Source organism: Onychostruthus taczanowskii, unplaced genomic scaffold, assembly GCF_017590055.1.
Source record: "Onychostruthus taczanowskii isolate IOZ18803 unplaced genomic scaffold, ASM1759005v1 scaffold3, whole genome shotgun sequence".
NCBI lineage: Eukaryota > Metazoa > Chordata > Aves > Passeriformes > Passeridae > Onychostruthus > Onychostruthus taczanowskii.
Window position 1 is genome coordinate 2,152,298 of NW_024500349.1, and position 27,486 is coordinate 2,179,783.

Sequence of the window (27,486 nt, forward strand, 5' to 3'; positions counted from 1 at the left end):
TTCCCACTCATGGAATTGCACTGCTCATTTCTCTGGTACTCGCATCTGGATTTAGCTCCTGGAAAGAGTGCCCCAGAATATATAGCAGGTATCCTTAAAGTGTGTTAGAGGTACTGAATGGTGATTCTCTCCCAAAGACTTTGGGGACACTTTTCAATTTATCTTAAAGTCACTGGGGAAAGGCTTAACTTAAGACAAAACAAAAACACTGATTGCTAGAAGCTTTGTGCGAACAAAATCAGATGGATTTGACATAAATAGTGATTTTTCTTTTTCTCCAATATGATCAGAGCAAATCTAAAATAAGCGCTATATAAGCAATTTTTTACATGCAGGACAATGAAAAAAGCAAGTTTATATTGTCTACTGTGATTTATTCTATAATATATTAATCACAGAGCTTTATGTGATAAATATAACATCACATTCCCTCTTAACCCATGATTTAATCATCTACATTGAACCCAGCAAGGTAGAGCACACTGTTAACTGCACTTCAGTAGTCATGGTGGGCATAAAAACAAGGGAGGGGAAAAAAAAAAGCACTGTGTCACACAACAGAGCAGCAAACACTGCACTAGCAGACACTAATATAGCTACTTACCTTGTCCTCAATAAATACACAGCTGCAAATACTTGGGATACAAAACAATGTGTGCCTTAACTGATCCATGGACTTAAAATCTCCCAGATCACCTCCTTCACAAGGTCTGGCCTTGTCCTCTGCATTTCAGGACACTAATTTTTTATTAATGCAGCTGCTGTTCCTGGGCAGGTAATGAAGAGCAGCATGCCAGGAAACAAGTTCACTGGGCCGACAGCTCTGCAGATACACAGATATATGAAGGCTCTCTCCAGACAGAATCAGCACAAATTTTACACAATGTTATTAGCTACAAAATTCTACACTATTAAGCCAGGTGAGGGAGGGGGATTAATTTCCAGCTTCTGGTTCTTTCTGTATCATCTTATTTCTGCTTTGCAGAGTCCAGGAATGTAGAGCAATAAAACTAACTTACTAAGAAAGTGACAGGTCATGCGTCTCTTTTCCTCCTTGCTCATGTTTCTTTTTTATAATACAGAAGATACACCCCCTTCTCCCAAAGCTTGATGACAACAGATCTCAGTGATAGAAAAACTGATTAATTACACTTGGTTTGGGATATTTTAACACTGAAGTGTGAAAGTTTAAAAAAAAATTACACCTAAGGTAAATATCACTTCATTCAGAAGGAGCTCCTCTATCTTTTGTCCACAGTGGACTGGAGGTGAGGTGAAATTTGGAAATAATTAAGTTTATTCAGGAAAATACAAGATTCTGCAAGTAATTATTAAAGGCACCCATGAAAGATAGGACAGCATAGGTCCAAACTCACACAAAACTTATCTGGCAATCCAGAGCAAACTGTTTTTAAAAAACTACAGCAGAGCACTGCACGACCAGCTAGAATTCGGAAACTTGCCTACAATCTGAGACAAGTCCTTACATTCCCTTCTCCTGAACCCATTGTATGTTCTTATGTGGTGGCCACAATAATGGTGTTTGGTGCTTGCAGCAGGTACTGAACTCCAGCACTTTTCTCAGCGGTTCAGAGGCCAAAGGTGGATTTCTCTTTCCCAGCGGTGCTCGGCCCCGCAGTGGGCACCACACCAGGGCTCCCTCCAGCCGAAGCGGCTGATTCTCTGGCTTTGGCAGGTGCTCTGAACAGTACCACGGAGATCTGCAGGTGACACTGACCTCGCTGACGGGAATACACTGAGCTCGCCAGCACTACTGTTATTTGCAGGTTGCCATTTGGCATTCAATCTACATGCTACGTTACCAGAAGCGCCCCGTTTCCTCTTGATTTATGACTGAGTTTTGCAGGAGGCTCCCGTTATCAATCCATCGTGCGCCTCTAGAACGGGACAGTGCCCGGTGGGCTCTGCTCTGCAGCACCGAGCCCCCGCTCCGCCCAGGGCAGCACATGCCGGGCAGGGCTCTGCCACCCGGCGGGTCACACACAGGCAGGGGACGCACCGGGTTCCGTTTCTGGCCTTGCCAGAGGGAAGTTTACTCATTGAAGCACACCCCGAGCCGTTCTGTCGTCCCGCTGCCCTTGCCCTGCTTCATTCCCCGCACGGGGCGGCGAGGCCGGTGTCCCGCCGCTGCCCGGTCCCCCCTCGGTACCTTCCGGAGGGCTTCCCGCAAGTCGCGGTGCTGTGGGGTGTCCCCGGCGTGCCGCAGCCCCGAGCTGCGGCCGCGCAGTGCCGAGCCCAGGCGCGCCCAGCGCCCGCCGCCGCGCAGCGCCATGGCCCCCGCCGGTTCCGGTGCCGGGCAAAGGCCGGGACAGCCGCCTTATCCCCACAGCCAGGCCGGGGCGCCCAGAAGCCCCCGCCCCGCCCCGTCCCTCCTCCCGCTCCTCTCGCCCCTGAAGCAAGTCACGGCAGCTCTCGGGTTACGGGCAGCTTTTTTTTAATGCCAACGAACAGCCATGAAGCGACCGACAAGCGGGTGGCGAGCGGGCCCGCGCAGCGACAGAGGCCGGCCACGGCGGGGAGCGGGCCACAGCCGGCCCTGCCCAGCGGCCGGCGCGGGGCTCGGCAGCTTTCGCGCGGGTTTCTGTATTTTTGTAGGGAGAAACAGAAGATAAAAAGAAATCCGCTCCCGTGCTCGTTCGGCACGGACTGGCGGCAATGGGGACACGCTAGTCACTCCCTACGGGTACGGGAGGAATGTCTGCTCCAGGGGCAGGCGCGGGGCTCCTTCTCCTAAGCGATGACACAGCCTCCCTTCTCCTTGAAGGGGTTCTTGTCCTCGGGAACCCCCTTCACCAGCGGGTCCTCTCCCGACCGCTCCTCGATGTAGTTCTTGATCTCTTCGGAGCACTTGGACACCTCGAGGGAAATGACAGAAAAGAGTCTTCGTTACGGCCGTGGGAAATGTTCATCAGAGGAAGAAACCCGTGAATTTATATTCTGTCTCATTCAACTTCCCACCAAGCATAAAATATCTTGCCACAGAGCACTAAGCACGTGCATACTCAGCTTCCTTTCTCTATTTTTACAGCCTGATATTGACAGAACATGTGAGTACCTCTGAGAATGTAAACACCGCTCTGAACAGCCGTCGCTGCATAGTTGAACTTTTATTCATAATTAGCCAATATAGTTTTATTAAGCTGCGGATCACACTCTCCCTCAGCACCAGCATGACTTATGGTCAACGGTTTCAGGGACAGTAACTTTCAATTCAGTTTCAAAGTATTTATGGCTTTATGTGTTTTTCACAAACAAAACATTCAGCAATGATTTTTCAGTGGTAATACTAATTCTTACTTTGTAGTTCTACTATAGCAATGATGCACCTTGAATGAGAGCCTAACTAGGAAAGACAATTTATTTACTCGTTGCCTGGGGTTATTTCAAACAATGGTTAATAAAAGAGCCTGTTGTGTTTTGAGACCATAACACTTCCCATGGTATTCATACCAAACTATCACTGATGTAGGTAGGCCTGCACAGAACCCAGCTATGAAGAGGAGTGTTTAGTTTCTGTTCACTGACACAGAAGCACATGCAGCACATGTGGCAGTGGTGTCTGTGGAGCCTGAGAGTGCACAAGTGAACATCAGGGGCTCCTGAGTTTCCTTGTGCACACACATCTCTTGCTCTCTGTGTCAGCAGAAACTGTCCCTAGATGCTCAAATACCTGACATGCTGAGGACACACTCCTGCTCTGTTCCCACCTCCTCCCTTCCTACCCGCAGGCCCTGCAGTGGTACTGCTGTGCAGAGTCAGCAGCAGGAACCAGCTGTTGGCCAGGCCACTAGATGATTAGTATTTCTAATTTAAGGCCCCTTGCCTCCTCTGTTAATTATATTTTATTTCAAAGGTAAAACTACAACAAGAGAACCAACGAATTTGGTTCATTGGTTCTGCAGCTGCAGCACAAACAACAGAGCATGGCCTGTGCAAAATTAAGCTTTAAGCCATCAGAAAGAACAGAGTTAATTCCCAATTAAACAGCGCACAAAATAAGATCTAGCTGCCTTAGAGCAAAGAAGAAGCTGGACCTACAAATCCCATTAAACGTCTCTTGTTCTTCTGTGCCCTGCAAACTTTGTTCATTCAAATTGGAGCACATAACACCATAGTACAGTTGCATGCCAAAGTATATGAAATACCAGGGTTTTACTTCAGTCAGCACTGCCAGGATCACTTTCACTACTAAGAAAAAAAGCCTGCTTAAATACATATTTAGAAATTTTTATTCATTCCAAAGGCCACTTCCTTTTTATTTTGTAAAGTTGTTAGTGGGGGGTCAAGAAAATTTTGGCTGATGTTTTTCTTTTGGTACCAACAGTAATGTGGTTTCTGCATTTCCCAGTCCCTGTAACACCCATACAGGTACTAGGGGACTGTGGCAACTACAGCACCGCTTTCATTCTCACAGTAAAACTTCTGTTACAATGCACTGGTAGAATTAAGCATGCTTTACTACAGAAAAATTGAAAAATACCTGTTTTCCAAAAGTGACCAGGGTTTTGGTTTATTCCAAAAATGTAGACAAGTATTTAAAGTTATAATTATTATTATTTCCAAAACTTTATATCCTGCAGAGTGTATTTCAGTTGTCAAAGAATCACCTCTGAGAGATGATATAGGTATCAACACTAGTTGGACGTTGAGCCCTCAATACTGCTGGAGCTTTAGACTATACCATAACATCTACAATCACTGATACCTAACTCACAGCTAAAACATTTTTATGGCATTTTTATTTTTGGGGTAAAACCTAGACCTTCAATGTAATCAACATGACTAATGTTACTGATTCCCACATACAAATGTATTTTTGGTCCTAACTTGAAGGGTTTATTTAGGCGTAATTTGCCTCTGCTGGCATGCAGAATTAAAAAAAAAAAAAAATTAGTTTCATCATGCAGCAAGATCAGTTCTGCACGTCCTTCGTCTACAGAAAATGTACAAAACCATAAACCTTTAAGGGGAAAGTACTTGTGGGAAGGAACAATCAGTGTAAATGTCTAAATGTCTATGGAACAAGGCTGGGTGGGTCACGGCTCGACACGGGCCGTGCTTTGGCTCCTGCCCGGGCACTGCACAGCATGGGAAGCGGGACGGGAACGCGGGCAGCCGAGAGCCGGCTACGGGCCAGGCAGGGTGTAGTGCCGCGACTGGGCTCCCCTGGCATCCCAGGGGAGCACCACCCCTCCCCTAGCACCAGCACGTCCCTGTGCGCTCTGCCTCCAGAAGAGGGGAACAGGGCGCGACGTGCTCCTCCCTCGCCTGGCAAGGCGGTCTTGTGCCGGCCTTGGGCGCCAGGGACTCACGGGGAGGCGAAGTTAAGGGTGCCAAATCCACCGGGAACAGCCGCGGCGGGCAGGCCCGTGCCAGCCCCTCGGGGCGCTTTATCCCAGGGATGGTGCGCTCCTTCCCCCGGGCTCCACAGCCCCCCGCGGCAAAGACCGGCGCTCCTACGCGGTGTTAGCGGTGCTGTGCCAACAGCGCCGTCCCCGGCCCCTGACCCAAAGCAGAGTCAGGACCCGTCGGTGCAAACCGCGGCCGTCCCAAAACAGCCGGGGCTGTACGGACGAGCAGCTCCCAGAGCCCCGCCGCCCCTGCCGCGCCCGGCCCCGCCGCCCGGGGAGGAACGGGCTCGCTCCCCGCTCCACACCCGGCTCCGTCGCCCGCCAGGCAGCTCCGGGCCCCTTCTCCGCGCCCGCTCACCGGCTGCCTTTCCAGTTTCACTTCTTTCCGGAGCTGCTCCACTTCCATTTTCAGTTTGTCCTTCTCGCTCAGGTCCTCGATGTTGATGGCTGGCATCGTCTACACTACCGAAGCGCGCAGGGAGTGAGGACAAAAGGTTACGTCTGGGCAGCGAGGGCGCCGGGGCCGGAGCCCCCGGGCGGTGGCGGGGCTGTGGGACGGCCGCCCCCGGCCCGCCCCCGGGCTCACTCACACGCTGCCGGCCGAGTTGCCCCGCTGCTCGGCCGCGGCCGCTTCCTCTCCGGCGCGCCTGCACCCCTTCCCCGCGCCGCTCCGGCCTTTAAACCTGAGCGCTAATCCCCCCTAACCGGATTAGAGCCCGGCCCGGCCCCGCTGCCGGGGCGTTGACACGGGGCCTGCCAGCACAGGGAGGTCCGGCCATCCCAGCAAGAGCCGGGAGCTGGAAGACCCTCCTGTGCTGACCTCCCTGGCTTCACGTCTGCAACTCCAGTGCGGAGCAAGAGCAGAGAGGTCGGCTGGTGCTTTTGGCCCAGCAGTGAGATCTTTCTCCCCACCACCTTCTCCTGGCCATAGAAATGACTCATGCTCTGTGCCACCTGCATCCTTAGGCTCTGTGTTCTTCTCCCCAGCTGCTAAGGCAGAAGCAGGTGGTGTGCATGGGTACCTTCCTCAATATTTGTGCATTACCACTACAGATGAATTGGACTAAGACAGAGAGGGGAAGAGACCAGTCCCATATAAAGTGCCTCACCAGGTGGCCAGCCCATCAATGCCAGACATTGCAACTTTTTGGTAGGTATGTCTGCAAAGCAGAATTACAACACTGCATGAGAGGGTTATTGTGCCTGGCTTGCACCAGGGTCTCCAGACACATGTAGTTATGACAGGTGTTGGGGTGAAGTACTCAACATAAGGGAAGTGATGCATTCAGAAAATGCAAGAAGGAGCTAGGAAATTCTTCTCCTGTGGTTGCATATGGTTTTGAAGTCTAGATCCCAAATAGATTTCTATGCTTTTAGAAACCGAGTGGTCCCTCCATGCATGTTTGTACAGCACCTAGCAGCTCTGATCCTAGCAGTTGCTTTCCTGCAATAGTAATGGAAGCACAATTCAAGACCCCTGAGACTGAACATAGCTACAGGCCATTAAAATGGGCTTGCAGTCCTTCTGTTATCTGCCACTTCAAAGATCTTTATAGACAGTTAGCCCTCCCTCTTTCCTCCTCTGGTTTTTCCCATTAAACACACTTCTTTCTCCAACCTCTTCCTACTCACCAGATGTAAGCAGCTGTCAGCAGCATGTAAGATTTACGTCTTCTCCAGCACTGCTCCTATAGTGCTCTTGGGGTTTGTATTCATTTTACTTCAGCCAGTTCACTAAAATCAGTTTCTCTTCTTTTCCCTATGGCTACTGTCTTCCCCTCCCCAGCTGGTGGTATGCACTTTCTACACCCCCATAACCCACACTGACAGCTGCATTCCCAAAGCCCACCAGCTGCTGGTCCTGGGCCAGTCAAAACAGGTGGAAGGAGCTGGCTGGTGGAAGGAGTGTCACAGAACAGCCTGGGCTGTTGGTGGCAGCAGAAACATTGTGGTGTGGAGAGGTAGAGAGCAGGTGATGTGGTGGAGGCAGGTGTAGGGTGCAGGAGTGAGCTGAAGGTGGGCTCTGGAACACCACTGGCACAGTTAGGGTGGGAAGAATTTGGTATCCATAGCTCTGTAATGGAAAGCTTTCACTGACCTGTCTGCTGACATGACTAGCTCTGCAGATGGCAGCCAGTAATGGACTTTCTACCACTCGCTTTGTTAACTTTTATTGTGGTTCATATATTTTTAGAGATATTTATGTGATCTAAGTTAAAGCAAAGGAGAAGCTGAATAGCAGCACTGATTGATAGGTGGCTTTAACTCAGACTGATTTCTATGTGTCTGTGCATAGAGGAAATGGAAAATGTTGTAAATGGTATTTGCATTACAGCATTCACTTTGCTGCTGTTATTTAAAGTGGTATTTAAATTTCTTTCTTTGCAATTCCAAAAAATGTGATGAAAACTAAAGGACATCAGTCTAGGACAACATATTAAAGAACATAATATTAAAACCACTTTAGTTTCCCACTATTAGAAAGATGACCTTTTGCTTTCTTTTGGAAATAGAAAAAGTATGTGGGTTTTTTTGTTTGTTGATTCTTTTCTTCTGGAGGGACATAAGTTTTTATATAGCTGCTCTGCCTAATAAGCTGAACAAAATGCCTAAAAATGAGGACACCCATTATTAACCGTAGTAGCTATAAGAGTCTAAAGTATGGCAGATATATGTCCCATCATGATGACTCAAGCTGCACTAGGGTTTATTTTCTTGTCACTAAAGCACCCATTTATCCTTCAGCTACTGGAGATTCTGAAAAAAAGGATGTTCTGAAAAAGGAGGGAAAGAGGTGCCATTCATACCCTTTCAGAAGTCATGTAGGTGGGGTAAGGATTAGATTTGCTCCTTTTTTGCCTTTATAAAAAACAAAACTATGTCAGGAAACTAGGTTGTAGTCCTCCACGACATAAGTAAAGCACAGAAGCCTTGGAGAGAAAGTCAGTTCAAGTAATCAGGGTGCTCTGAAGTGCCTCCTGCTTACAGCTGGTACAGGCTGTGGCTTCTTTCCTGCAGGCCACAGATTTCCAGGTATTGCAACCCGTCGAGGGTAGTGCCTGCCTGCAGGACTGAGGCCTAATGCCCCTATAAAGGAAGCAGAGAAGAACAATAGGAGATCAGATTAGTTTGTCCTTATCTATGGAGGACACGCCTAATTTGCCTCCACTCTTATCTCTCTTACTATATTCAATCTGGGGTAAACACTAATTAATTCAATGTGTCTAATAGATTAGAGAGGGAAAGTATGCTGTTTGCTGCTCACCCCCTCCTCCCACAGATCACACCTCATTGCCTGGTGGGGTTACAATCTGTAGAATAAACCAGGTCATGACATTTCCTGAAATCCATCCCTCTTTGCACTGCCAGAGTTGTTATCCATTCGGCCCCTCGAGTTTCCCCAAAGTCCAAGCCCTCTGACGATGCCGCATTTTCTCAAGTCCATCAGCGTTTTACACTATGGAAATAAACTAATGCGCGTTTGTCTCGGCGGCGCTCGCTACACAGCCTCTACTCGATCCGGCTAGATCAGGACCTGCAGCAGGATCAGCCTTTGATTTTCGGCGTCCCACCGTCCTCTACCCGGAGCTTCCGAAAAGGGAGCGGCCTCGGGGTGGGGCGGGGGAAAGGCGAGGATGACGGGGGAAGAGAGGGGGGCTTTCGCTAAGTGACCTGTCCCGGATTTCGCCGCGATTTACAGGAAACGCTCTTTGAGCATCATCCCGTAACGTGAGTGAGGCGGGGGGTGGACCCAGCCAGCCCCCCGCGGCCCCGGGGCGGAGGCCCCTGGGCTGTGGGCGGCGCAGCTCTGCGGGAAGGCAGCCCCGGCGGCGCCCCCCGCCCGGCCCCCGCTGCTCCCCGCGGCGAGGCGAGGCGGGGCGGGGGCTGCCCGCGCCCCAGGACTCCCGCACCGCGCAGCCTTCCGCGCCCCGGTGACGGCCGGGTCAGCGGCGACCTCCTGCCCCGCTGAATCAGACCTTCCCCTCCCACCACCTGCGCAAGGAGGCGGCCCGGGGAAGCCGCCTCGGTGCATATAAAGCGCTGCCGTCGGAGGGGAAGCGCCGCTCGCTCCCGGGACCCTGCTGCCACCCGCCCTCCCGCCCGCCATGGCCTCCGGCCGCCGCCTGCCGCTGCCCGCGCTGCTGCTGCCGCTGGCCTGCGCCGCGCTGGCCCAGCGCCCCCTCACAGGTAGGAGCGGGCCCTCAGTGGGACCCCGCGGGGTCGGGGCCGCCCCCCGGCGCGGTGGCCTCAGCCCCGGTGGCTGGTGTCTCCGCAGAGAAGCAGCGCGCCTGCCTGCTGGCCCCCGAAGAGGGGCCCTGCCGCGCCCTGGTGCCGCGCTGGTACTACGACCGGCACACGCAGAGCTGCCAGGAGTTCACCTACGGGGGATGCTACGGCAACGCCAACAACTTCCTCACCTTCGACGACTGCGAGAAGAGCTGCTGGACCATCAAGAGTGAGTCCAGGGACCGGCAGTGCCCCAGAGGGCCCCGGGGTGGCAGGGGGCTGGAGGGGACATACCGGGGAGGCTGCTTGGCTTTGCGGGACGCTTTGCACCCGCGATATGTCGCAGAGTCTTAGAATCATAGAGTTGTTTAGGTTGGAAAAGACCTTTAAGATGATCGAGTCCAACTGATGACCCTCCTTCTTGTTGCAGCTTCTTGCTGATGTCAGTTTTAGGCAGAAAATGCAGAGTGAGTTGACCCAGAGATGAGATGTGGAATTTCTCTATTAGTGTTTTAAATATGATTTAATATTGCATTTAAATATTGTTTTAAATATGATTTAATATTGTTTTAAATATGATTTAATATTCGCTAATTAATGCATTGGATTCCTCTAGCAAGAAGCAGGTGGGACAAACTGGGACTTGCCTTCAACTGAAGTAATACTGTTCTGCCTACACTGCCATGTTCTGTATGTGAAGCATGAAGGGCTGGCTTTACAGAGGATGAAATTGTTTTTTCTGCAGAAGTGCCCAAATTATGCCGGATGGAAGCTGATGGAGGACCTTGCAGGAGTTATCTAAGAAGATATGCCTTTAACTTGAGCTCGATGAGGTGTGAGGAATTCATCTATGGTGGCTGTTACGGAAATGGCAACAACTTCAGAGATTTGCAGTCTTGTGTGGACCACTGTCTGCCAGAAAAAAGTAATGGTTGTTCCAAGTTTTTAATAAAATAGATGGTTTGAAAGTGATATGAAGATGATACTTCATTTGATATTTTCCTCTGAATACCCATATAGTGGTATTTTTGAAGACTTATGTAAAGCAGATGTTTATATTATCCACTTTAATTTTAATATGTTGTCTTAGCTGTTACTGGAAGAACAAAAATGCTGAGATCTTAAATACACCCACAGCTATACCAAATCAATTTTTTGACTTCTAGAGAGCTGTACAGGTGTATCTGAAGAGAAATAATAAGGTTGAAGGTCTGTGTTGAGGAAGATGTATCAGAGATTGTAGCAGTCACATGCAGAGAAGTGATAGTGTAATGTAAAGCAGAAGCACCTTTCTAAAATTCAGGACTGAGAGATGGTGGTAGGCAGCTCAGGTTTTTGGCACTCAACAGCTCAGCTTCTAACAGAAGTGTTTTGCCTGATGTGGTTCTTCACTGTCTGTCCATTTGAGCTTTAGATAAAATTGGTGGCAATTATGAGCAGGTGACAATAACTAAGTTTTGACATGAACACCAAATTAATATCTAGTTCAAGATAGGCTCTTTGAAGACCTACCAGAATGTGTAAAAGCTGTCACTGACCTAAGCATTATTAGTGCTTGATGACATTTATTTGTGGCTGATGACAGATTATTAGCATTTTCTTAGGTGAAAGCTGCATTATTTCTGTTGCACATACAATGAGTTGATAAAGGGGTCACAGCGGAAAAAATAAAATTTTGTTGAGGCAAAAAGAAACATGCTCTTGAGGAAAGTTGTTGGATTTGTACTCTTTGCTGCAAGAAGAATTTGCTGGGAAATTGTAGCATAGTTGTGTCTTTTTTTTCTCTGCAGAGGTTGTTCCACTGAAATTATTGCTGTATTCCTGTATATGCAGAATGAGATTACATAAAAATCTTCGCTGTCATATGTATAGATTCCCCCACAAATTGGGGGGGGGATTAGATCCCATAAGTGAAATTCAGGATTAGATCCCATAAGTGAAATTCATCAGCTTCCCCCACAAATGGGGGGAACTGATGAATTTCACTTATGGGATCTAATCCTGTTTTCTAGGATGGTCTGTTGCTTTCTCAAATTCACAACTGCCAGGAATAAGATGTAGAAAGTCTCTGAAGTCATCAGTAATAGTGTCAGGTCAAGGGGGAAAAAAGCTGTTTAGACACAAAATTTATTTCAGGATCAATTTTAAGAAGCCATATACAGAGATTACATTTATATAATTTTTCTTGTTCTCTCTCTTCTTTTTTTCCTTTGTCCTTTTTTTCCAAGCTGGCCCCTTGCTATGCTATAGCCCAAAGGATGAAGGATTGTGTTCCTCTTCTGTGCCTCGCTATTACTATGACACCAAGACTAAATCATGTAAAGAGTTCAGGTATACTGGCTGTGGTGGAAATGCCAACAACTTTGTCACTGAAATGGATTGCTACAATGTCTGTAGAAAAGGTAAGGTTGGTTTTTTTTTTTTTTTTTTTGTGTTTTTTTTTTTTTGTTTGTTTGTTTGTTTTTTGTTTTTTTTTTTTAAATTTATTTCTGTTTATCTATTTTTTTAAATTTTGTCAGTCACAAGCAGTTAAACCAATCCACATACCAGTAACAACTGTTCATAGTGTTCTTTTACTCACCTTGGTTTGCTACAGGGGTATGTTTTGTGGACTCTTTGTCCAAAAGAGTAATTTTGGACTCATGTTTTTAAGGCCAGGGAAAATTGAAAGACAATATTACATCCTTCTGGCAAGATCAGTGTGATGTGAGGTAGTTACACCATATTTGAATGAAGTGTAGCGGAGGGCACACAAAAAGACAGAGCCTACAAGGAATCAGTCTTTAAACTGTTCAGTATCTCCATGACCACTAATTAAGATATACTTCTATTCTGGATAGTTTTAAATAGGATTAAAGTCAGTTGTGAAATCAATTTACTTTTTTCCTTTCCACTTTCAGAAGTTACCATCTTTCCTCAATTCGTTGTTGCCTACTCACGTTTCCTATTCACATTACTAAAGATTTCTGCCTCATCACTTGTGCTGCGTCAGCTGTTTCTCTAGCTGTGGGGGGAAAGCTTGGAATGATAATTGATTTTCCTAATGCTTTTATTCAAACCAGCTAGTGACTGTGCTTGTAAATCAAAGCAGTTGTGCTTTTATTTGCAGTCATATTGCAGCTATTGCAAGTTTTAATACTCTTAATTTAATTAACTTGATAGGAAAATAAATGTGAGAGATAGAGAATTCTAAGTTGTTGCCCAGAACACTTAGGAAGCAGACACAGTGCTGTATTTTAAAAATGGATACTAATGGGAAAGATATTTAAGGCTGTATCAAACATGTACATTACCTTTGGGAAAAGGAAAAACTAAAAAGCAGCTCTGTTTTAAACATAATAAGCACAAGGTCTGAGTACTTCAGTATTGAGGTTGTATAGTCAGAAGCCGTATGCTGGGAGATGATTCGTCAGTTCTGGGCTGGAAATCCAGGGCTGGGGCAAGGATTGAGCACAGTCCTCAGAAATAAAAATGCTGCCTGCCAGTTAGTCATGACAGTAATATTTCTGTGGATGACACGTCTGAGTGTGTCTCTGCCATTGTATTATGAGAGAGTCTCTAATAGTATGTTAAGTTTATCTGAGATGTCTGAGATGCGTGTTATTATCTAATTTACATCCATTACTACCTGTGAAGTGGTCCGGCCAGGCTCCAGTGTGGAGAGTGCAGGGAGAGGAGGAAGGAACCTCCTTCTTCAGCAGCATCTCACCTCCACACTGCCCCTGCCCACACCCAGCCAGATTCACCTGGGATTCTCTCTTCCTCACTTTTTTTTTTTTTTGTGTATGAGGAAGAAAGAGGTAAGGAGATGCTGTCTCTCTTGGAACTAGAGCACCAGATAGCCACATGCAAAGTATCATCTACAAGCTTTTTCATCAACTCGGGGATTTCACAGTTCAGTAGGGCTTGGTACAGCTGAAGACCAAAGTTAAGGGCATAATTAGTGCTGATTAATGTTGTGCTATGCATATTCATTTCTGTAGCTTGGGAGTGCACAGCAACATTAAGCAAATAATTCAGGCAACTTAAGCCACTCCTCCTCTTCTGCTTCAATTATTTCCTCCTCAGCAGCTTTCATGTTACCTCCTGGAGTCTTAAGTTGAATTCAGTTGATCTTCTCTCTGCAAATATACGACTGTTTGTTAAGCTGACCTATAGTGTTTTGAGTGAAAAGGTTTGTGATTAATTTCATCTTTAAAAGTTTATATTGGAAAAGAAAGCAAATGCATTGGGGTGACAGCAAAAGAATTGGGAACTGGCCACAGTGGCTCTGCATGCTGGTAAATAGGTAGCATAAAGATTAAGATTTTTAGTTAAGAGCAGAATACTTGTTTTCTGAATTGCTCTCACACAATTCAGGCAGCCTTTGAAAGCATGTCTGGCATTAGCTGTGACTGTCTTAGGCCACTCTGCAGCTTCTGTGAGTTCTGTGCAGAAACTCAAATAATTTTATCTTTACATCTCCCACAAGCACTGGCTATATTTTAACCTTTGCCCCACTGTTCAGAGAAATGTAAGAACAGGTTGGGGTATTTTTTTGGTTTGGTTGTTTGGTTTGTTTTTTGGGATTTTTTTTTTTTGGTTTTTGTTTTTAATAGAGGGCAGTGTATTTAGTTTCATTCTGCTGTCACAGCAGGACACTTGGATAAGGCTTTGATGCCTGCTCAGGAAAAGAGCAGCAAAGTAGGATTCCAGTGCCAAAGGTGAACGCACTGGTGACCTTACAGTGTGAGAATAGGGAATAGGAACACATGTTACAGTTTCTGGTATGTTTGTTATTATTGGACAGTGAGCAGTGTAATGTGAACAAAATTCAAACAATTACAAGTGGTAACAGTTTTTTTCATTCAGTTTCCCTAACTGCTTCCTTTGTTTTGTTAGCAGGAAATCAGAAACCAAGTATCAACAAGCCAACAAATGTATCCCGCAGAAAAATAGTGAGAAAACTGAAGAAAAAGTCTCAGATGTATAACCTGAAGTCTTAAAGCTGATGTGCATTTGGATGTTTGAAACATTTTCTGTCAATTCCACTTTCTTCTTTTGTAAAATATTTTTTCACAAAGTTTTATACTGACATAGTTCTGTCTTTCAGAGCTGCTTTTTAAGCAATTTACCTTTTTGTAAGGAACTGCATTTAATAGAAGAATGAACCTAAGTTTGGTTCTTCTGCTGTGTTGTCTTTGCAATAATATTTTGGAAAGACTTGTTTAGATTTCCATGTTTTTATAGGGGGAATGTTTCAGCTGTTGCAAATCAATTAAAATTTGAAAAATCAAATGTGTGTTATTATAAATAAGGAGAGTCCAACACTGAAAATCTACCATGGATTTCATTTTTTTTTTTTTTTGCATCCTCTGCTTGCTAAAGAAAAGTAACTTTTCACAAGTGTGTTCAGAGGTTTATTGCCCTGCCATTTACATACTTTGGCCCTATCATTTAAATAGATTGTCATTTACAGTTAATGTTCATAATAAAGGCTTTCAGAAGTCTTCATTACAGTAAAAGAAGTATAAATTTAAATGCAGCTCATCCCTCAGGAGAGAATTTGGAATAAGGATGCCTTGATAAACACTGACAAAGGCAATGAATAAGCTAGTTGAGTATTAAAATAAAAATGTAGCCATTACTTTTCCATGACATTTGAAAATTTTGCTGAGTTACTCCAGATCCTCATATGGCATTAATCAGCATAGTTTTACTGATTTTAATGGAGCTATGCTGAGTACATCTGCAGAAGATTTTGATATTTGTGATAATGCAGTGGCTGTTGAAGCGGAGCAGCAGAAGTTTCTGCAAATTTCATCTACAAAAGAGTATTCCCTCTTTTGAGGCACTTTTATATTTCTTATGGTAGGTTATGCCTATGGTGATACTTTTGCACATTCTTTTATATTTTGTATTTTAGTCATGTCTGAATTTCAGTTAATTTCACCTACAATATTTCATAAGTAATGTTAATAAAATGTATTTTTTGTGGAAAAAAAAGCTTGTTCTGTCATTATCCTGAATGCATTGTATAGACCAATATGTGTACTGGAACCTTTAATTTCTTAATTATGACTCTTAACAGAGTTTAGTTGTCTCTTCAATTATTTCCTTACACTGAGGTCTGTATTTGAAGAAAGCCAATAAATTGCATTGATATTAATCATCCCCAGCAGTTTTGTAGCTCAGCTGGCTTTCTCGAAAGAGCTGCTCTCAAAGGGGTGCTTAGTTTAGTTTATTGTCTGCTGCTGGGGCTCCTGTTTGATGTTGCACTATCTGAATAGCTTTTGTGTGGGTTACAAACTATTTGTTTGAAATTACACTGGCTTTCAGTTAGAATAATTCAGGTGTGTGCTTTAAACCTATTTTGGAGAGGGAACATGACGGGTGAACTAGTCAAGATCTGATTTTCTTATTGATGTTTCTTTCACTGCCAGATTTTCGATTAAAGCAGTTGTCTATGCTTGCCATTTTCTTTCTGTCACTCCATTTCTGGTTTTTGGTCTCAAAACCCCTTTTTAATTTAGTCATCTCTTACTTGGTGCAGATGAAGGAGGACACTGTGGCAGACAATGGTAACTGGTGACACGGTTTTGAGTGCTTGTCCCATGCCAAACCTCTTGGTAGCCAGCCTTCAAACAGAAAGGGGCCAATATAACCTCCCTGGGGGGAGCCAGGGCACAATACCTGTGGACATTGCCCATATCCCTTCCTGTTAGTTGTGAACTTTGGCTGTGCTGTTTACAGCAGCAGCCCAGTGTCCTCTGAACATCTTTTCATACCTAACACTGACCTTTAGGGCTGTGTTCGTTTCATGTTCAGACCATGGCTTATAAAAACAAGCGTGTTTAGGAAGTCGAAATTCAATTTAAACAAAGTTTATAACTGTAAAAGATGGCTGTCTTTTAACAGCAACATGGGTTATATAATATATATGATCTTTGGAATTGTGTTTGAGAAATTACTATTAGTCCCTATCTCTCTGTGTCTTTGACTTTCACAGGAGTATCTTTGGATGGGATACAAAAGTGGACCTAGAATTTAAAGGGAGCCCCAAATCTGAGAGCAGCTTCACTCTAGTTTTTGATCCAGAATTGGGTGCCTTCTCACACATTATAGCATGCCCTGAGTAATCCAATACCCTGCTCATGTCCTGGGAAGGATCCAAGAGTTTGGCACTCCTCTGTTCATGCCAACTCAGGGACTCAGCAAGGGCTGTCTTGATAGACCAGGATGTTGCAGTGACCATTGCAGCACCTGTGTAATTCAGCTGCTCCATGGGCACTTTCTTTACTTGCATAAAAATATAATTTAAAGCCTAAGGGCTTGCTGCTAAAGTACATAGTGAAATATCACAGGCTTGGGTTTTAATCCCTTATCTACCTGGTATCATGGGGAAATTTAACATAAACCATGTTTTTCACAGGGTTTCATAGTGAGCAGGCTGTAGAGTATTCTGGAGGAGGTGGGGCAGGGAAAGGAAGTGCTCATGGAAGATTTTTTCAGTTCCTTATTGAAGCTATTACATAAAGTGTACCATATTTCCAGGTAAATGTCTTCATCTCGTTTTTTTTTTTTAGCTATGAAAAATTTCAGCTGTCACTGTGCTGCTCTGCTTTGTCTTCTTTGGTTACTCTTACATCTCTTCAGCCTGCTGTGAGTTTGACTAATCCAAACACTTGTCATCTAAAGCCCTTTATATGATTCATTACTTACTTCCTTTTTCAGTTTGCTGATGAAACAACACTGGCCCAAGGTTGGGCCAACTGTTAGTGTTTTGCCATGTTGAAAATTAATGCAGCCCATACCATCCTGCAAATTAACTTTTATTATAGTAGCCAATGTCCAGCATCTGGTATTGTGTGTCACAGTGCAAATTTCTACTGCAGAGGAGGGAAGCAGTGATTATAATCAGTTGGGTTTGCATAGGCAAGCTACCACTGAAACTCCTGACTAGTGATTTGCACAGGACAGTCATACCTGCCACTGAAGAGTAGTTGCTGGAATAAGCAGATTTTAATAAACTGCATTGCAACATCCCTGCTCTTTAACTTTCCTTGTGACCCATAATTCCAGATAATTTCTTAGTGATATATTGCAAAGAATATATCTGTATATTTTATACTGTATAAAAATTATAAAAATAAAAATCTGCACTGATTCTTCATCATGTGACAGTACTCAGGGAATTGTTTTGTAAATTATTTCCAGAGTAGAAGATTGACTTCATCTTTATATTTCAATGGAACTTTAAATGTCAAAAAGAGAAAAGAAAAAAAATCCATGTGGAAGCACATAATATATTTTATTGATAAGCTACATGATGACAAGCACATATCATTTTAACAGTGATTTGCCCCAATAAAGGGCTTTCTCACAATTCCATACTTTAGTAGTGAACTGACAATGAGTTCAGCTTGAATGCCTGGAATCAGATTTCTGATTACCAGAAGCATTCCTGTTTCTCTGTCACTTCTCATCAGTTGAGGAGGTAGAAACTGTGGAACTTTTTTTTTAGAAATAAGCATTTTTTAGAAACAATGGGCCATGTTAAAAAAAAAAATAAATTAAAAAATCCCTGAACTTGTGTCTCAGATCAGAGGTGAGAAATTTTATCCTGAAGCTTGCAGTCAGCCATATGGCTGAGGGCAGCTGTTCTGACCCAGGCAGGGACAAGAATTCTGTTCTAGTAGAGAAATATAGTCCAGCTGTGACTGTGTGAATCTGGAAGAACCACGCTGTGGATGTGCCAGAATTATTATGCATTTACAGCAGTGTTACTGAAAGCAAAATCTGCCTCATTTTCTTTCTAGTAAGAAAGACTATCACTTACAATAATTAGCACAGAAATACATGCTTTTGTTGAAGTAAGCCTCAGTTTTCCGTGTCTGGTGGTCCTGTACAGTAATGTCTATTATCTGATAAATTGGTTAATTGCTGAGGAGAAGGGGTGTTAATCATATACAGCCTAATGAACAGCAGTGATATTTTAAAAGTAATCTATGTAAACAAGAAGCACAAAAGCATTAGCCACTGTTGTGATCGTGAGCTGTGAATTCCAAATAAATTCCAGAGAAATGAGTGTTCCTAGCTCATGTGTGAAGTATTCATGAAAGATAGTTCAGGCAAGTTAAAGACTAATCTATGGAAGTAGAGCATTGTATCTATTATGTGGGAATAAAAAGAAGTCACTTTTAATGAAGGTTCCCTTTGTACTGGCAGTGCTGTCCGAAATTTCAGATGAATATGGACAAAACCGGCGCTCTTCCAGACAGATCAGATCAGGTGCCTATCTGCTGTTGTGTGAAAGGTTTTAAATGCAATTGCTACACAAAACACATCACATTGTCTGACTTGGTGGGGCTAAACTTCAAGCTGGTGAGCATACAGGAATCTTAAACCTCATTACTTCCTAGGCCAGATCCCCATGAAAGGCCTTAATATATTAACTATGGGTTAAGAACTTTATCTGCCAGCTGAGTTACGATGGTTTTGCCCAGTGAGCTTTTTTAGAGGTAGGGCACTACTCAGGAAGTTTGCAGCAGCTTTTCTAAGATGGCAATGCCTGTTTACATTAAGGCTCAGAGTGAAATGCAGTAATAAAACTCATAGTGTCTTATAAATGCATATGAAATGTTCTCTGTGAGATTTTTTTTCCTCTGCGTGGGAAGCAAGATAAAGATTATACTAATAAAAGCTATTTAAAAAGTCAAGAGAGTGGAGGGTGAAAAATATACCTCAAAAAATAATAATCAAATCAGAAGGAAGCTTTCCATCATTACAGTAATTTTCAACCGGGAGAATCTTGATTTTCACTGATGTTGAAAAGAACACTATAGACATGCCTCCAGTAGAGAGTAGCCCAACTCGCAAGTCTTCCCTCCCCCGCCACCCCCCTGCCTTTTTTTTGTTTCTCTAAAAGTGGGAAGGAAGTCCAATGAGAAAAAAGTGATGACAAATGGTATTTACTGCTCTCTCATGGATCCAGGCTGCTGCACTGGAGCACAAGGAGCCTGTACAATTTCCACTGTGCCAGCCAGAGGGACTTGGTAAAGATCTCAACAAGAGCTGGAGTGAATCCAAAGACTTCAATAACCTCCTTTTAAGTGCAGAAACATGATCTTGCGCAGAGGAGTGTTCTCCTGCAGCAGATCTGCTTTACCTGAGATCTACTTCACCAGTGTCCATCAGTGGGTGCAAGCAAATAAACAAAGGCTAAACAAAAAGTTTCCAAACTTCATTTCAGTGCCTACAGAGTTGCTGAATGTGATTGCTTGATCTGGTGGGGCAACCAACTCATTGCTTTACTTCAATACATCTTTAAATATGGTTAGAACGAAAACTGCTATGAAGCCTATTTTACAAAAACACTGGAAAATATCTGTGTTAATATAACAGGTGTTTCCTTGATTAGGCTTTCTCAGGATTTTTTCCTTCCACCTTTTTCAAGACTTCTTTTAAAATCTAAAACAATATTCAGAAAATTAGAGATCTGTTTATATTGAAGGAGGAATTTAGTGTGTTTAAATTCATCAGATATTTTGGATACTCTTTCCAATAGATTACACATTAGTAGACACCTAAGTGCCCCTTTGGTACTGGCAATTAAAATGAGTTCCTTAGCTGGTTTCATAAGAGCAGTTTTGTATCCTTCTAGTGTGAATTAACCTAAGCAATACTCAAACAAAACTGTACAGTATGAATTACATACGTTTTAATAAAACTATATTTACTAAATAAACTCAGTTTACTAAAAAGTAAATGGGTCACTGAAGTAGTGCTTACCTTTTTTTTCCAATTTTCAATTTTTTTATTTGAGACTGAAAAAAAGATTATAGACTGTACTCTGCAGTAATGCAGACAGAAATCTGCTCTTGAACTCCAGATATACAGTAAAAAAGTTATTTGCAAAACTATTGCAATGGAGCTGACAGAGAATTATCCAGTTCTTCATTGCCTCATTTTTGTACAGACACCTGCAGTTTTTCTATCCTAAACAGACAGAAATATGCCTTTAAATATGACAGTGAGCACTTAGCATTGAAGTTTGAGGTTTTATTTTTTCTCATTATTGAGAAATCTGATTTCTCAAAATAGCTTTCTGATTTCATCCCATAAAGTGTTAGGGAGGAGCATGCTGAGTCTCAGCTCCAGAGGGTGAGGCTTCAGATCTCAGAGCCTCAAAATGCCCTCAAACTATTTATTGCTGAAATCCTCAGCTCTGTGAAGAAGTCACTGACAAACAGTTCAAATGGCTTTCTGGAGAGAAAAGAGATAGGACATACCTTAAGCTCTCGAGAAAGATAAATCAGAGGAAAATAAAATAGTTCCAGCTCTTGCATGCTCCCTGCTAATCACAAGAGACATTTTTACAAGTTGTGCAGCGATGATCATTCCTTAGCTAAGGAATCCTGGGCTGGAAGGAGGAGGGGAGAACCTTTTTTGACTCACTGCACTTCTTTCTGCTCTGCCCTCTTGAGCAGCCTCTGCCTGCACCATGTTCTTGAAGAAGCCAGTGAGCACAGGACCTGACTATGTTCTCTGTGCTTATTAGCCACATGGTTTGAGCTCCTTTCACTCCAAATTTTCCTCTGAGTGTGAGTGATTCCCTCAACTGAAGAGTAACATAATGCTGGAAATGCAAATAAGTTTTCTGATGACATCACAGAAAAACTAAGGATACCACTGAGTCCATCCACACTTCTGGACACCCAGGGCACTTAGGATTGCCATTACCTGGGGAAATCCCTATTCCCAGTGCAAGTCACAGCCTGTGCTAGAAGTATGACTTTGACTTGAGGAGGACATCTGTCCCAGTGCTGTGCAGAGCTAGGGGAGCTGATTGCCAGGGACGTGAGCTGAGAGGTACAGAGCAAGAGGAGCAGGGCCTGAGCTGCCTGGCTGCATCACTTGGGATGGGGATGCGGAAGCGGCTAGGGGGAGAGGGAGAGCAGGAGTGAGCACAGGGCTCCCACCACATGATCCGGCCTGCTGGAATGCTGAGGCTGGTGACAGAGCCCTTCTTCCCTGCCCCTTCAGCCAAATCCATCCCCCCCGTCTCTTCTGTACAGTATGCTCATATAAAAGCTGCATATTTTATTCCAAGGAACAGTGTTGATTTATATTCTTTGAGTGCTACATCGTAAACTTGTTGGTCATGTGGTCATATTGCAGCACTATCACACGCTGGCTAATGTACAAAATACAAAATAAATAAAAAAATCGGCTGTCTGGACTCTCAGGTGGGAGCATAGGGTATTAACAGAGTTTTGAAATGCACTACTGTACTTGGCAACAGCCTAAAAGGTAGTGTTTTTCACCATCAGACAACTGAAAACATAAAATAATGACAATTTTGTTTTCCAGCTGATGGAATTAATTTCAGCAGCAGTGAGACCTGCATAAAACACACTAAAGCATGATGTTGAGACTTTTGGAACAGATGGATGATGGTGACAGCTTTCTCTATTTTACTGCTTTCAAACAAAGCAGATGTGAAAAGAAATTGCAATGAATAACTAAATCCATATCTAACAGTGTTATGGATTATTGGTAGCATTCAGTCACTATGGTTTGATAATGTCTCTTTCAAATGTTTGTATAGTCATGGTCTAATACATGATTAGGACTCATTCTTCCTGTGTGTTATTTCTGCTAAATTTCCATTTAACTGTTAGTCAATATTCAAGAAAAATGCTTATTTTCCTAATCAGCAGGTATGGGACTCTGCCTTGACTCAGTGCATGACTTTATGGGATATGTTTGGGGTGTACAATGTCTCCTTTACTAGTAACACAGATTTTGCAGTCTGTGCTTTGGTCTCTTACATTTCTTCAGTTTTAGTAATGAAGAAGAACGAAAAGGAGGTTGTTGGTGAAGGAGCTGCACAGTCCTGTATCTGCACAGAGTGTTTGTATAGCTGAAGGAGAAAACAGAAGGGATCAGGAAACAAAGATTGCATTTGCAAAGGTTTGATTTCTGTGATTTTAGTAAGTGCATAGCTTTCTAACCCCTACTGATAGAGTTCCCAAGAATTTCCTGGGAAATACTTAAAAAAGTGTATAGGGCACCTTATCTCTGTTGTTGGACATTTATATCTATCTTCATTTATTAAGGAAAATACCTTTGAAAATCTGGCTCCACCTTTCATTTTCAAAGTGGTTGAAGACCAGGTGGTTCACAGTTCATGCTAAATGTCCTGCTCAGAATCACACAACTTGGCATTGCTGAACATAAGACTCTTCCTTTTCTTGCGTTCCAAGGGCCAGGATCTCACCATGCAGTGCTCAGCAGGTGGGATCACCAGGAAAAGGGTGTGCATAATTCTACCCATTAGGTGGGCAGTTGTTTAGGATGGGAAAGCTGAAAAACAGGAAAATAAGTGAAAAGTGCACGTATAATGCCCAGCTTGGTGAATTAGCCAGAAATGGTCCTAGGCTGAGCCAGATCCCAGTCTCTGCTGCCTTCTGCTTTTGAATGCGAATTTGGGGGCTGTGAATTTTGCAATATTTGGAGTTGCCAAAATTTAATTGATTTGAGAAAAGAAAAAAATTATAAATTTCATAAATATTGCAGTATGAGAAAGTATCAAAATATGAACCACTCCTGTTTTCAGATCTGCAAACCAGAAACCCATCTGACATTTTGTGCAATCAAAACCGCACCCTTTTCCATTCAGCTTTGATTTCTTAACAAGAAAACTCCCATATCATTCCCTCTTTCCATGGTTGGTGGTACTATCTACAGTTTCAGATAACATAAATGAAAACTGGCTGTGCCAAAGTGATTATAATATTAATTTTCTAACACAACTATCACTTTTACATTTCTGTTTTATGTGGTTTTGAGTTCTGAAGTGAATCATACATGGAAAAAAATAAAACACTTTATATTAAATCAGTCTCAGAATGCCAAGAAAAAACATCTACCGCACCCTGTGATTAATTCATTAATCCATCTTTCAAAACAAGCAATCTAATTAGCTTGCAAACAAGAACATGACGCACACGTGTCTCTTCAAACAGTGTTGACATACTGAATAGTTTGGATTCCTGCAATACACAGCCTTTACCTTGCTACTTCCAGTTCCAGTAAGAACCAAGACCAGAATATTTTTGATATACAAGTTTACTTGATGCACAGTATGGAATGAGCTTGTGGTCTGAGGCTGGGACACAAAAGAACTGATTTTTTGAAGGAAGTTGAAATTTCAAATGCTTCTTAATGGCAGACCTGAAATGAACAGAGTTGACTAAAAAGTATGCAGGTGTTCAAAGATCTGAGCACTATTGTTTGGCCTTTTCATGAGATCTAAAACTCAACTGATGGCTCATGCCATAGATATGTATTTGCATACATGAAAGAGAAGGAGAATTAATGAAGGCAGACTGTGAAGATTGCAAGGATAGATAAGTCTGCCAGCTCATTTAAGGGAGGGATACCACATCAAGAGTCTTTACAGTGCTGCATAAAGTAAGGGTGGTGGTTTCAGGGGGGAAGGTGGGACTGAAGCTGAATTTTCTATGTGCCTCTCATCCAATTAAAAGGCAATCCAGAAAACCTACTGAATAAAACCGTTACCATTCTATTCATAATGATACAATTACATTAAAATATTTCTGAAAGATCAACCAGGATAAACAGACTGGTTTTAATCTCTTATGTTTTGTCCTTAGGTAGTAGTTATTTTTACTTTCTCTGTGCTTATGTCTGACTCTGCTACTATGTCACTAAATCTCAGAAATGAGACCTAGATGAGCATATGGTAACCCTCAAGGTCTCTGCCATTTCACCCACAAGATCAGTCCTTTCAGCTAATGGAGGTACTGTGGCACTGAATTAGTCCCTGTCATTATCCAACACAACTTCTTGTACTGACTTTTTGACCTTTTGCTAACATTTTTGGCATAGACTGCAATATAACTGGAAATACATATATATTTTTTTGATGTTCAACACAAAAGAGAGAATTGAGTTTCTAGATGTGTTGCTCAAGATTTTGTTTATTTTGGAAATCTGTAAGGAACACAATAAGTTTCTGAGACTTAAATTCTCTCATTGACTACTGAAAAAACAGGACAGCTCTAATCCTACAGCAAAGACAAGGAAGATGACTGATCTATCACATTTACCTATGTTTGACAATATGTCTTCTGTCACACCTCATGTTTGGTTAGTGGCTGGGATGGGTGAGGAGTAATGTGGGAAAATACACATACACCTCATGTGTTGTGCAATGGTTCTTGCGTTGGTTCCCTGCACCAGCTGAATCAGAAAGCTCTGATGGGGTGGCCTTGAAGCAGATTGTGGGAAAGGCCAGAGATTTGGGTTCATGTGGATCCAGTCATGCTAGTAAAACAGCAGGGAGATTCACAAATGCATTGATGGCTGAGAATGACCAGCATATGAGTAAACAGTGAACTGATGGAATTTCTCCTACAGAGGCCACACAGTAAGGAACTGGTTTGGAAGCAATCAGAATACTCAATATGTGTGAAATCCAGGCCTAGTAAGCAGTGCTGCTTGTAATAACTCCAAATTTCTGTCCTTTGGGTAATCTCCAAGTTCCAAATATTTTCTTTTATGGCTGGCTTGGAACAAAATTAAAAGTGTAAATATCAGGTTTTCATGAAATATTGTTTTTATAAGATTGAATTTCCTCTCAAATGTGTCATTTTTAGTAAAAGAAGAACAAGAGTAATCAAATCTAACCGAAACATCCTTCATGTAAAGAAGCAAAATGCTTTGTTCCTTTCTGCCTACTCTGTGGAGTAGTATGTTCTCACTAAACAGACAGTCTCACACAGATTGATATTTCTTAACACAAAGTGTGTTTCTTTTGTAATGCTTTGACAAATTCAAATCAGAGATTTCATATATACCTTGCATGTATATAATTTCCATATCGATGAGAAGTTTTGGAAGCCTGGTGGATGAAAAGTTGGTATGTTCATTTTACTGAGAAGTCACAAAGAAACACAGGCAAACCCCAGTGTTGCATCTTTTGAAGAATTGCAAGGCCTGGGAGTCCTTTCAAGGTGCTTATACGTCCACCATGAGCATTTATCAGAGATGTTTACTCTACAAAGTGGTGCCCTTTATCTGAGGTATTGGGGCTAAAGCTGAGTGGACAAGTGAACATAAAGAGTTTCAGCTTCTGAAGCTGCCCAGATCCCTGCAGAGCCATATCATCCATCCCTGTGTTGTACCCCCAGGGCTTTCAGCCTGGAGGTACCAGCCCAGCCTTGCATGAAAGCATCAAGGCTGCTATTGCCCTGCATGACTTTAAAAACATTCTGCTGCATTTTCTTAACACTGCACATAAGCTAGGAAATTAACAGGAAAACTGGGGGCATCTCAGCACCCAGCATATGGCTAGGCCTCCAGGCACAGTCTCCCAAGTCAAAAGTCATTGGTTCCACTCATCATGACCTGTGAACAACAGAGCTCCTTCCACGGTCACATTTCACAAAGTTAGTGGAAATTGCCTGCAAGTTAAAGGACCTAACTGATTTGCCTAAAACAGAACAGAAAGACTGGGATAGCAGGCAAACTTCAGTTTGGGTAATTCTGGTACCTAATGCCAAGAAAACCAGCTCTGAGATAGTCAGCTGGTTTTAGCACTAATACAGTCATGTGCAGACAGACCACAGCATGAGCAGGGCAAGGCTGGGCCATCTGCAAGAAGGAAGATGGACATACTTTTAGTCTGGTTAGCCAAATATTTTATATATCAATGGAAATTTATTTTTTCTCTTCTTACATACAGTTTTTCTGTTCCTCATTAAATATTTGAATTCTTTCTCTTTAAACACAATGGTTTGAAATCTAGTATAATGGAAAGCAAAGTTACGACAGTGATATTTGACATAGGCAGACACCAGTGGGATTCTTCTCACACATTGAGCCATTCCTGTATCTCAAAACTGTTTCAAAAAATAAAATCTCACCAACTTTTTACAAGCTGCATGAACAGCCATGCTATTTTCCAAAGTTAAATCTCATCAGCAGTTTTTCTTGTTACACAATACTGTTATTTTCTGCTTAGATGAACAGCTTATTTGATATTTTGTAAAAGTCCTGGTCCCTAAAATTTGTCATCTAAAAGACAGATGTATAGAGCACAAATTATACTGAGGAATGTAGGAGCGTATACATTAATTCCCTCCTATTAATTTTTCTAACACATAAAGTGGTTCCAGAAAGCTAAATTTGTGTAATCAACTATTCCTGTTAAATCATAATCTTAGGACTAAGCATTAATTTTTTCAAACTCAGGTTTATTATCATACTGTAGTCTGAAAGAAGCTATTGTCTCCCATTTAGCTTACTACATAAAATACTGTCTAGTAAGAGGTATTTGGAAGAAACATAGATGTTTCCTTTACTTCTGAAATCAAATTTTCCTCTAAAGTTAAAACAGAAAGATTGGCTTACAGAGTGTTTGCAGTTAGCTGCTATTATGCAGTCTTGGTTTTATAGCCCACTGTTTTATGATGTTCTGTAAAACTAACCCAGAATCATCTCACATGTTCTTATTAGCCAAAATTCTAACTTTCCAGTCTTTTTTGAGGCAATACTCTTACTGAAATTCTTGGGAATGTCATAGAATTTGGATTTCAAACATTCTTAGTTAATTTGATGTTTTCTTTGCTTCATCAGTTTTAATTTCAGGGATTCCCTGGTGCAACCAAATATGATGACAGCAACTTTCAGAAAATCATACCAGCTTTGATCCACTAGTTTGCTTCCCTAAAATTTTGCTTTGCACTCTTGTGCTCCTTATAACTCAGCTCTTTTTTACTGCCTTTTACTATTGATGGAGAGTACTTTACAATTCTTCCCACATGTTTGGTAAAAAAAATGAAAACCAGTTAGCAATGACAATTAAACAAGGAAGTGT

At 42.8% G+C, this 27,486-nt stretch overlaps 3 protein-coding genes across 5 annotated transcripts in view; 1 reads left to right on the forward strand and 2 right to left on the reverse strand.

Moving 5' to 3' along the window:
* The window catches only part of LOC121337988 (probable acyl-CoA dehydrogenase 6), a 75,908-nt gene extending 73,518 nt beyond the window's left edge, over positions 1 to 2,390 (reverse strand). Inside the window, exon 1 of the mRNA XM_041408500.1 lies at positions 2,171 to 2,390. Coding sequence (XP_041264434.1) covers positions 2,171 to 2,293 — 123 coding nt within the window. The 5' untranslated portion in view covers positions 2,294 to 2,390. The remainder of the gene's footprint in view (positions 1 to 2,170) is intronic.
* Positions 2,391 to 2,438: 48 nt separating this feature from the next.
* On the reverse strand, positions 2,439 to 6,111 carry LOC121337990 (guanine nucleotide-binding protein G(I)/G(S)/G(O) subunit gamma-11). Of its 2 annotated transcripts, XM_041408503.1 has the most exons (3): positions 5,963 to 6,111; positions 5,731 to 5,834; positions 2,439 to 2,877 (listed from the first exon to the last, which is right to left on the reverse strand). In XM_041408503.1, the coding sequence occupies exons 2-3, from the start codon at positions 5,824 to 5,826 to the stop codon at positions 2,752 to 2,754; spliced, it is 222 nt and encodes a 73-aa protein (XP_041264437.1). In that variant the 5' UTR covers positions 5,827 to 5,834; positions 5,963 to 6,111; the 3' UTR covers positions 2,439 to 2,751. The 2 variants fall into 2 exon arrangements, with proteins under 2 accessions (XP_041264437.1, XP_041264436.1); XM_041408502.1 differs by having other exon boundaries at positions 5,731 to 6,015.
* A 2,896-nt stretch (positions 6,112 to 9,007) lies between these two features.
* TFPI2 (tissue factor pathway inhibitor 2) lies at positions 9,008 to 15,584 on the forward strand. Of its 2 annotated transcripts, none has more exons than XM_041408894.1 (5): positions 9,008 to 9,560; positions 9,649 to 9,828; positions 10,345 to 10,524; positions 11,828 to 12,001; positions 14,481 to 15,584. In XM_041408894.1, the coding sequence occupies exons 1-5, from the start codon at positions 9,479 to 9,481 to the stop codon at positions 14,582 to 14,584; spliced, it is 720 nt and encodes a 239-aa protein (XP_041264828.1). In that variant the 5' UTR covers positions 9,008 to 9,478; the 3' UTR covers positions 14,585 to 15,584. The 2 variants fall into 2 exon arrangements, with proteins under 2 accessions (XP_041264828.1, XP_041264829.1); XM_041408895.1 differs by having other exon boundaries at positions 14,484 to 15,584.
* Positions 15,585 to 27,486: the final 11,902 nt, after the last annotated feature.

What these genes read in the sequence shown, in the direction of transcription:
- LOC121337990 (XM_041408503.1), bottom strand. Translation starts at nt 5,826, where the DNA reads ATGCCAGCCATCAACATCGAGGACCTGAGCGAGAAGGACAAACTGAAA. An exon ending in TGAAACTGGAAAGGCAGCCG is followed by an intron (nt 2,878 to 5,730) that starts GTGAGCGGGCGC and finishes ATTTCCCTCGAG; the next exon opens with GTGTCCAAGTGCTCCGAAGA.
- TFPI2 (XM_041408894.1), top strand. Translation starts at nt 9,479, where the DNA reads ATGGCCTCCGGCCGCCGCCTGCCGCTGCCCGCGCTGCTGCTGCCGCTG. An exon ending in GGCCCAGCGCCCCCTCACAG is followed by an intron (nt 9,561 to 9,648) that starts GTAGGAGCGGGC and finishes GTGTCTCCGCAG; the next exon opens with AGAAGCAGCGCGCCTGCCTG. An exon ending in CTACAATGTCTGTAGAAAAG is followed by an intron (nt 12,002 to 14,480) that starts GTAAGGTTGGTT and finishes TTGTTTTGTTAG; the next exon opens with CAGGAAATCAGAAACCAAGT.